Genomic DNA, 10,957 nt, shown 5'->3' on the forward strand with positions numbered 1-10,957 from the left:
TAATATAAATAAATAAAATAATAATAAATAAAATAAATAAGAGTCCCATAATCTCCCCAGTAACACATAAAATGCAAATAAAGTATATAAAACACAAAAACACGTACATATTTGGTATCACCGCGTCCATAATAATCTGTACAATAAATCTTAATCAATATTGAACCCGCTCAGTGAACGACATAAAAAAAAAATCGAAAAACTTCCCATAATATACAATTTTTCATCAAACACCATCACAAAAAATGTTCTAAAAAGTGATCAAAAAAAGTTACATTCTCTAATATGATACGACTGAAAAGAACAACTGTTTTCGCAAAAAATAAGCCCTCAACCAGGTCTGACAACAGAAAAATACAGAAGTTATGGCCCTAAAAAGGTGTCAATAGTAAAAACAATGCGATTTTCTCCAATATTGGTTTTGCTCAGGAAAATTGAGCAAAAATAAGAAAAACTATATAAATGAGGTATCACCGCAATCGTAGTGAACCAGACAATAAAGATAAAATATTATTTTTATGTTACGGTGAACGGGGGGAAAAAATGCTAACAATCCAAAATAAAAAGTGATGATTTTGTTTGTGTCCCCCTTAATATAGTTAATAAAATCGCATGAATAAGCTTTAGACTCCCAAAATGAATTATCTATACATTGTACCTCATCCCATAAAAAATAAGCCCTCATATGTTCGCATTACCAAAAAAAATAAAAATGTATAGGTCATATAATGGGGCACATTTACTTACCCGGTCCAGTCGCGATCCAGCGGCGCGTTCTCTGCTCTGGATTCGGGTCCGGCCGGGATTTATGAATGTAGTTCTTCCGCCGTCCACCAGGTGGCGCTGCTGCGCTGAAAGTCATCTCATCGCGCCGGAATGCACCACCTCGGACCAGGTGAAGGTAAGCGCTCCCCAAGCGACACTTTTTCGGTTTTTAAATGCGGCGGTTTTTCCGAATACGTCGGGTTTTCGTTCGGCCACGCCCCCCGATTTCCGTCGCGCGCATGCCGGCGCCGATGTGCCACAATCCGATCGCGTGCGCCACAATCCCGGGGCAATTCAGGTACAATCGGCGCAAATCGGAAATATTCGGGTAACACGTCGGGAAAACGCGAATCGGGCCCTTAGTAAATGACCCCCAATGTGACAATACAAATCTGCTGTGAATGGCGCCTCCATGCATTCTATACTCGACCGTGCGCCCGTACAGCAGTTTACCACCACATATGGGGTATCAGTACTCGGGAGGAATTGGGCAGCAAGCGTTGCAGTGCGTTTCATCATTTAATTTATTCTGAAACTCTCAGTTTTGGCCTAGATGAATGTATTTTCCAAAAAAATTCCATAGTTTCTAAATCGCAGGTCCATAGTGTTTTAACCCATGTGAAACACTTAAAGGGTTAATAGACTTAATAGAAGTTCTTTTACATACGTTGAGGTGTGAAGTTTCTATAGTGGGGTCATTTATGGGGTTTTACTATTATTTAGGCCTTTCAAAGTCACTTGAAAGCTGAGTTGTCCCTCAAAATGTGAGTTTTAGCAATTTTCATGAAAATGACAAATTTTATGACATATTAAGTAAAAACACACACTCAAAATATTAATAAAAATTCATAAAAAATACAATTACATTTCCCCAAATAATAAAAAAAAATCCCCTGCTACACTACCGCCATAGTCACCACTTTTACCTGAGACCGTACATATTATATAACAAAATGACCAAAAGAAAATATGGAATTCATTTATAATGTTGATTTTGAGTTAATTTGAAAATTTTTTAAACAATATGTACTATAAATTACAAAAAAAATACTTTTTCCACTTTTAAACCCAAATAAGAATATAAATGAATAAATATTTTGAAACTTTTATCCCGTTTTAAATATCTCTATGTGTCCCAAAATAAACCCCACAGCAAAAATGTTAATGTAGCATGCAAAAAAAAAAGTTATGGCCCACCGATTGCGAACATTTGCTAAAAATGCCAGGTCACTAGAGCCTTTTCAGGCCGCTTCATTAAGGGGTTAAAGTGATGACTGACCAAAACGTATAGGAATGTCACCATTCCAGAGTCTGAAAAAAAAACGTCAGGGACTGGGCTCTGTACGAAATGTCCACCAACAGTTTAAAGGAAGTCTACCACCTCAGGACTATGTAGCTGCATGTTTTAGAGCACATTAGAATGACACAGGACATACATTTGTTCCTCTTGGATCCACTTGGTGCTCCTTCATCATCTAGCCCTTGCCCCAATGACTTCACAATTACGTCTGTATCAGTTGTAGTGGACATTTGTAAACTTCCTGGAAACTCACTGGAAGCAGGAGCGTATAATGCTCAACGACCTACAACTATATGGAAGGTTCAAATGTATTCTACAACTTCCTGGGGCAGTTCCATAGGCTAAACTGAAGTGGTAAAATTTGAAGACCAACTTTCTCCTAGGATGCTGGAAAATTCCATTCTTTTTGGCACATATAGATAAAAAATGTACATAAAATATGTTGCACCAAAATATTAAAGCAAACAATACCATCCTAGCATATGTCAACTAACGATATGTCAACCAGTGGGGAGGTTGCTAAAGATGTGTGAAGGCAAGGGTGTTTAGGCAGCAAACACTGCAGATACAAGTCATGGTCAGGGGAAGTAGCTATGGTGGGCAATCATACGGAGAAGTAGGAGTATTAATGATGTGTGGCCAATATGTTAAATAGCTGAAAAAATAGTGAAAAATGCAGAGAAAATGGTAATGTGTCGGGACCCAAAAGACCATGTACAGATACCAAAAAAAATGTAAAGCTCCTATTAACACACACACACATCCTACAACATTAGTTATATGGGCAAACCAAACCCATGGACTAGGGGTCACATAAGCAATGAGCCCTGCTCTGTGACTACAATTACCATTTGATTCGGACAGTGTGAAGCTTCATGGCTCACTGTGCCCCACTCGTATCACGGCTTCCTCAGGGGTCTAGTTGTCATATATGTGCAATCTATTAATACATATTTATTCTTTTGCTACTTGACACATGGTTTTGTGTAGATTTTTTAAGATGTTGAATACCGGAACTGTAAAAATGTATTAGTTAATGGCTACGTACAGTGTAGAGGACTCTGAGGCTATGTACAGTATAGAGGCCTCTAATAAGCAGATGATGTAATGATCATTGCTAGGGATGAAAGGATCTTGGCCTGGTTTTCAGAAGAAGTAGGTAGGAACCTTTTCTTTGCTCAGCAAGCTGTGGGAGAAGCTGTGAAAAAGTCTGTGAAAAACAAACCACCAACCTTGACATAATATGGTGTATTCCCAAAGTACCTACAATTCAGTCCCACACAAGTATTATTCAGCTCTCCATATACCTTCAGTTTACCATAGGTTTTACTGTTTCAACCAAGTGTACACTTCATCAAGCGTACCATGTAATCAGACTGTGATGGCCATATATTACGTATTTCTCTACTACAAGTTTACTCTGGTGTGAATGAATTGCCTGACCTTTGGTGGCATCACATTCACACAGAAAAGGTCTCTCACCTAGTTACCATATTTTTCATACTACAAGGCGCACAAAAAATCCTTTGATTTTCTCAGAAAACAAAGGTTTGCCTTATAGTCCAGTGCGCCTTATATATGATCTGTACTTACAGACAACAGCTGCCTTGGACTGTGCACAGGTCTGCCACCTGCTGGTCATTCATCCTTATAATCAGGTGCGCCTTATAATCCGGTGCGCCTTATATATGAACCTGGACGTTTTAGCAGCCATTTATTGATGGTGCACCTTATAATCCGGTGCGCCCTATAGTCTGAAAAATACGGTAAATAAATAACACTAAATCTGCAGGTGTAACAGATTTATTCTTTAGTTTCTATAGACTTGTAAATATCCACGTGGTGGATAACCATATATATGTGCTATTTCTTATTCTTCTTTTACTTATCCTTAGGATGAATCAGTTGTTGGCCAAGGAAGGTGCTGAAAATGGATGTCAATCATGTACTAATGATACCAGAGCCAGTAACACCTACGAACCATGCAATCCGCCAGTGCCAGTATATGAAGGAATAATTCTAAACTTTTCCAATGAATATGAATCACTTCAAATTGAAAAAAATCCAGAAAACAGTTCTTAATAGCCTATATGACAGCGTTAAAGGCAAGCAGAAAATATTTAGGACATTTGTTTCTCATCACTATGAAATCTGAACTACAATTGTGTAACTTAGTGCTGTAAAGGAGTTGTCTGATTCTTGTAAAAAAAAATTAGACCTTGAAACTAAAGTTCCCTCTCGTTTTACAACTCCTTGGTTTTAGCACTGTCCTATCACATTATTCCCCTGATACTATACTTACCATTGGATGCATCACTACCAAGATAAAAAATGGCAGCTGAGGCACCAGCGGTATTGCTCTGTATGTCACATACAGCAAATGACTGTCTGTGTGTGTCTGCATCTCATGAGAATGAAGAATTTAAAGGGGTTATCCGGGTTTAAAAAAATTTCTTATGGCCGGCTGGGGAGGGCTAGTTAAACATAATAAACATGGACTTACCTCCTCCGGCGCCGCTGACGTCCCGCGCCGCGGTCCCTTCGATCCGTGCCCCTGTAAACAAACAGCGCAGGGAGCTTCCGGTCTGCGATGTGGACGGCTCCTCCCATCCGTCCCTATCTCTCAGTGTTGTAAGCGCTGGGAGATGGTGCGCATGGGAGCTTCCGGCCGGCCCTTTGCTCACTTGTAATGAAACCGGCGCACAGAGAAGACCGGCCGCGGCACATCGGCAGCACCGGAGGGGGTAAGTACATGTTTATTGTGTTTAAATAGCCCTCCCTTGTGAGAACAAGCCACAAATAAATATTGAATGTAAAGTGATCTGCCATGTGATAGGTTTCCTTTTATTCTCTGAATGTCTCTATGAATATAAATAGCAAGAAAGAAGTGACATATACATTGTACATATACATTTACCAGCGTGTACATATATAGCGTTACTGGATATCAAATAAATGACCTTATTAACTGGCTATGGTATTGGCCTTATGTACCTAATGTAAGCAACATGATATATTCTTTTAAATAGCAAAAGGAAAATAATTTGTTCTATTAAATAGTAAAATAATAGCGTTACTTCTGTGCAGGTGTCACCCTCTGTTCATAAGGTACTGAGGATGCGCTATGTCAGTTTGTTTTGTTCTGTAAATATCAACACTGGTGTATTCCTTCTCCTGAAAGCCTTGATTGAATTACAACACCCTCGTCTGTCTCCTACAAACTCTGCTTTGGTTCTCTAGCAGTTAACTCGCTGTGATTGACAGAGTTTCTCTCCAATCATTTTCCGGACCAGGACTAAAGATTCCTATAAAGCTCTTTGCCTGCTATAGTTAAAATTTAGCTTGTTCCTGTTCAATATGCCTTTTGTAATCTGGTATATTGAACCTTTGCTTCTATTCAGGTTATCCTTTTGACTTGAAATTATGTACTGTGTGTCCACTTTATTGTGACCCGGTTCTGGTAACTACTCCTCTTTGTTAATTCGGTTTTACGTTCACCTCTGTGTTTTGCAGTTTGGTGCAGGAAGTGAATGTCAATTAACGTATTTTTCGGACTATAAGGTGCATAAAAAATTCTTTGATTTTCTCAGAAATCATAGGTGCGCCTTATAGTCCAGTGAGCCTTATATATGAACCGTACTTACAGACAACAGCTGCCTTGAACTGTGCACAGGTCTGCCACCTGCTGGTCATTTATAATTTTAATCAGGTGCGCCTTATAATCCGTTGCACCTTATATGTGAACCTAGACATTTTAGCAGGCATTTATAGATGGTGCGCCTTATAGTCCAAAAAATACTGTAGTTGTACCCTGCTACTTAGTGTAGGCAAGGTAATCAGGCAGGGACAGCTGGGAAGACCGCTTGCTGTTAGGTCTTACTGTTTCTGTCTCTGTCACCTGTCTGTTTTCATAACATTGAGTCAGTTAAATATGTGGATGTAATATATAATTATTATAAATGCTGCTTTCTATTTTCATATTATTCCTAAATAATGTGAAAATAATGCTTAAAGTAATTTTTTCAAAACTGCACTTGACAAGTCAATAAGATCACAAAAGTAAAAAAAGGAACAGACTAAATCACCTCTTTTGGCTGTTAAAGGACAGGGCAGTCATCTGATATTATTCCCAGGCCCCATACAAGCAAATTTTGTGTAACTTCATCCCTTGTGCATATTGCGCACCATATCACATTCATATCATTGTCTCATACGCTTTAATATTAATCAATGGCTTCAGTGAAACACAGGAGTGGAATCTAGGTGAGGACTATGCTCTTTCAAGTCCAGAACCTCTCTAGGCTACATTGATACTAACCCTAGGCTACATTGATTTATATACATGACAACTGACCACACTGTCTCCCTGTATATTTACTATACACCCCTCATAGAGCAACTCACCACACTGTACCCCCACATACATAAAATGTACCCTTCACACCACAACCTACTACACTGTTCTCTACACATGTATAATATATACCCCTCAAACCACAGCTACGGGCAGTTCTCTACTTAAGGACACCCAACATACAGACGACCCCTAGTTAAAGATGGACCCCTCTGCCCACTGTGACCTCTGGTGAAGCTGTCTGAATGCTGTAATATAGTCCTAGACTACAATGATCAGCTGTAAGGTGTCTGTAATGAACATGTATTGCTAATCCTTGGTCCAATTGCAGCAAAAAATTTGGAAACTCCAATTGTGACTGGGGAAAAAAAATTTTTTTTCCAGATCTACAATTTTTAAATATACAGTTTCGACTTACAAATTCAATTTAAGAACAAACCTCTGGAACCTATCTTGTACATAACCCCCCGGTTACACTGTGCCTCTTATATTCCCTTCACACCACACATATAACATGTATAAACTCTTCTCCGTGAACTTTCATACTCTCTCACTCTGTTTCCATTCATCCTATGGCTTCTCTCTTCTTCTCCGTAAATCTTGAGATCTTCTTAATTCTCGCTGCTGCAGTCCATCTTCCCAAGCAGCTCTCTTCTTTATCCTCATTAACTTTATCTTCCTCCTGATCATTTATTATCTCCTGCACTTTGTCTTCCTTACCCTCCATTACAGGAGGCCATGTCTGCAGCCCATTCCCCAAAGTTCCAGGTCCTCAATCCTATGATTCCTGTTAATTCTCTTTTTATTGCACTGATACTTAATAATTGCCCAATTAATGATTCTGGCATGCCGGTCATTGTCATATCACAGGCTTCCCGATGAATTAGAGTTTTGCTTTAAAGAGAACGTGTCATTTAACCCACCCAAAATAAATATTTCATTAAATCATTGCCCTTATTTCTAAATGTTTCCTTTCGATGGCTGTAATTTTAAAAAATCAGTTTGTAATCATATACGCAACTCACCTGATATGTGTCCAATCACACAAAGTGAGTCCTGCATATTAAATTTTACTTGCACTTCCCTACCTCCTTGTTCCTGATTGACAGGTCTCACTGCTAGGACATGCTGCTGTGTGGTACATTGAGAGAGAGCTCTGTTACATCATTGGTCACTTTGTGTCATGTCATGTGATCCCACTAAGATATGCAATGTCTACCCCATATTTGTATCAGATCACATGAACTAATAGCATGCATGGACTTCTACTCCCCCCATGCCTCCATGGAGGCACGCTATGATTTTATCCAATCAGATACTAACGTTGGGGAGATGTTGCAAATCTTATTGGGTAAAGGACCTTAGATGACATGACCCATTTCACATGACATGCTGAGAAAAGACATGGGACACGCACCCTCTTAATATAAGATAAAGTTGACTTTATGTAATATGAGCGTGCACTCATGTTCACAAGAGCTTTGTGACGTCACCGATTCTCAGGAGCGAGAAATAGAGTGAAAGTAGCAGCGAAGACACACGCAAATGGCGTGCATAATTATGCTATTGCCGGATTGCGGTGTACAGACACAGAAGCGCCAAAGGCTAATCAGCATAATACAAGAATCAATTTCCAGACGAAAAAAGTGGTTTCTGGGACTATTCAAGCCATCTCCCTGCATCAGCTCAGTGACCTGTGTAAAGGTATATGTGGGTCAGAATGGGCATTTCCTTTAAAAAGTAACCTTTATTAAAATGATAAAATGAGCCACTGTAACAGCTTAAATTTTTTATGCTGCCTGAATTTCCATGTAGGGCTACATTCTACACAATCCCCAAAATTCATAAGGGGCTTGACTCAATTTAAGGATGTCCAATCAGAGTTTGATGCAGAATGTAAGCATTTAAAAGCCAGTCTCAAAATTCTTTCCCAGTGTTCTGGACCTACTAAGAAGCCCTGGCCTCTCTGTATATACAGGTTCAATCTCCACCAGGTCGGACCTGTTCACACCAGGCCTGATCTGGCAGAGATACCAAGTATAGTATCAAAGGAATGTAATGGCTTGTCACAGATGTTTAACCCCTTAAAGGAAATCAACCACTCAAAAAACACAAAAAACAACTATAAATACTCACGGCCCTAGAAATATGTGCACCTCTGCACCTTTCTCTTCCATGCTGGTAGAAGGAGGTGACCTCATGCCTTTGGTTTGACGGCACCTCGCTCTCCCATGTTCTGATCATTCCTACCATATACCACAATACTAAGTAAGTCCTCCGGGACACTGTTATAGATCCTGCCAAATGATAGGTCCTGCATTCTTATACAGACTGCCATGGGAACGGATCATTGTTCCGTATTAACATCATGACATAAATCATGATCATATTGGATACTGCATGATCTATTACCTACTGTATTGAGGAAAATATGAATATGTAAAGACCTCTCAAGTCACATACAGGGGATCCATGGCTGGTAAGACATTAATGATTCACTCATGAAATGTATATAGAAATCATTACGGTTTGTGAGATAAAACCTGCAAATTGAATTTTGCCATTAAGGCCCTGAGGGAGGTCAATTGTATCCGACATCAACATCTTCTTCTAAAAATAGGTAGACCACATTCTTCTCCTTTCATAGTCACATTACTATCACCTATAAATGACACAATGGAGGGAGAACGGAGAGTTTGCATGTGTAATTCGATATATATTTTGCCAGCTTGGACGTTGAGGTTTTGTACAGCTCAAGCCCTCATAATAAGGGAGCTGCTAAGACCAAATGGTAATCAATTGTAATGAAAACCACCAGTCCATAAGTGCCCCCAAATGACCTGGCAGGTTCACTTTAAGACACCAATGGGAGCACTGTGATATTTAAAGTGGCAGCACAATCCCCCTACTTTTTAGAATGAGAAATGTGGTCTAAAGTAGCGGTTGGCCAATGGTGTGCAGAAAGTTTTAGATATAAAGTTGAGGCGTCAAGGTCAAGAAAAGCCTGTCTACACGTGTTTTCATAATCAATGCTCAGCCGTCATTTTCTCCACGGGCCAAGTTACTTAAAGCTAAAAATGTTAATTTTAAACAACTATTGACTGGACGTGTTAATAAAGAAAACTGGCTCAGTCTGGGCCCTTTAAATTTCTCCCTGCCCCTCCTACTTTAATATTACAGTGAATTTGTCCCCATGAAATGTCAATCTAAGGCTCTTGGGGACTCAAAGGATCTATGCATATTAATGGAGGAATACATTTGGAATACTGTTATTATGTTTCATACACAGATGTAGCACTGGTGAACATGACTTAAAGGGTGTTAACTCATTTACTTATTACTGCAGATGTGAATTGGTCCAGGTTTGACAACCCCCCCTCCCCTTCCTTTAAAGCACTAATCCTACAGTCCAACAGCAATGGAGAAGCAGTTCATCAAGATGAAGTGCTGAATGCCGACACCTTTTATACACCAGCATCCGTCTCTGAAGACAGCAGATGCACTGATAACATGTAACAGAGGCCTCCAAAGATGAGCGGTTACGTCCTCTGCACAAGTCAGCTGTACGGAGTAATGTCCCCCTCCTAACTTCTGCTTTATGGGCCTAAGATATAAGAATTAAGACACAGGGGCACATTTACTATGGACATTGTGCCAGTTTTCTGTCGATTCTTTCATGTGCAAATCGCCTGTACATGTACTTAAGAAATGTCATTGCCCTATGTGTCGCACGTGACCCTTTTGTGGCGCGGCAGTACTTTTCTTCACAAAACACAAATTTGGTCATTTAAATGGGTGTTTCAGTGCACAGTCAGGCCACACGCCACATTTAACATGCAAAGTCCCTTAGAAATGTTTTACACTCCCCATGTTAAAGGTGCATCAAAAAATAGTTGCTGCACTCTATCGGAACAGTGCATGGAGCGCCAGATTCATGAAGAACATGCGCAACCATTCATGCAAACTGCACATAGTGCACTGGTTTTAGAAAATGTGCCCCATATGTCCGCACTAGTGTGCAGGGTGTGCCAGATTCATAAATTGTGCTGTACGTTCTTCATGAATCTGGCACCCCCTGCACTGCTCCGAGTGCACCAACTATTTTTCTGGTGCACGGTTAACATAGGGTGTGCAACACACTTCTGTTGCACACTGCATGATAAATGTGGCGCACAGTCCGATTGTGCAGCGGAACACCTCTATCAGTGACAATCACTATTATGTACTGCTCACTATGGCAACAGGTGCTACCTACCCTGGGTTTTCCTTGTTACCTTGCACCTTTTCCCCACCCTTTTCCCATTCATTCATAGGGAAAGCACCCGTGCTGTGATAAGGAGGTCTGAAAAAGCACTATATGCAGTCTGTTACCTCGAGGAACCCAGCGTCCCTGTGTGATATTGCCATTTTGTTGGATGGTGGAATGTGAGTGCCGCCCATCTTCTTTTACTATTTACAAGGTTTTTGTTGTTTTTCTACTGCCCCAAGTCTCATATAACAGTTTGTTAAAAGTCTGGCAACCACTTTAAAGGTAAAAC

General features: G+C 40.0%; 1 protein-coding gene across 6 annotated transcripts in view; it reads left to right on the forward strand.

The window, feature by feature from the left end:
• Positions 1-4,261, forward strand: part of VSIG4 (V-set and immunoglobulin domain containing 4) — a 47,885-nt gene extending 43,624 nt beyond the window's left edge. For all 6 annotated transcript variants that reach the window (XM_072123422.1, XM_072123424.1, XM_072123423.1 and 3 more), the window contains one exon: positions 3,961-4,261. In XM_072123422.1, the coding sequence (XP_071979523.1) occupies positions 3,961-4,147 (187 nt within the window). In that variant the 3' untranslated portion in view covers positions 4,148-4,261. The remainder of the gene's footprint in view (positions 1-3,960) is intronic.
• Positions 4,262-10,957: the final 6,696 nt, after the last annotated feature.

Source organism: Engystomops pustulosus, chromosome 9 (genome assembly GCF_040894005.1).
Source record: "Engystomops pustulosus chromosome 9, aEngPut4.maternal, whole genome shotgun sequence".
In the NCBI taxonomy this organism is placed as follows: domain Eukaryota; kingdom Metazoa; phylum Chordata; class Amphibia; order Anura; family Leptodactylidae; genus Engystomops; species Engystomops pustulosus.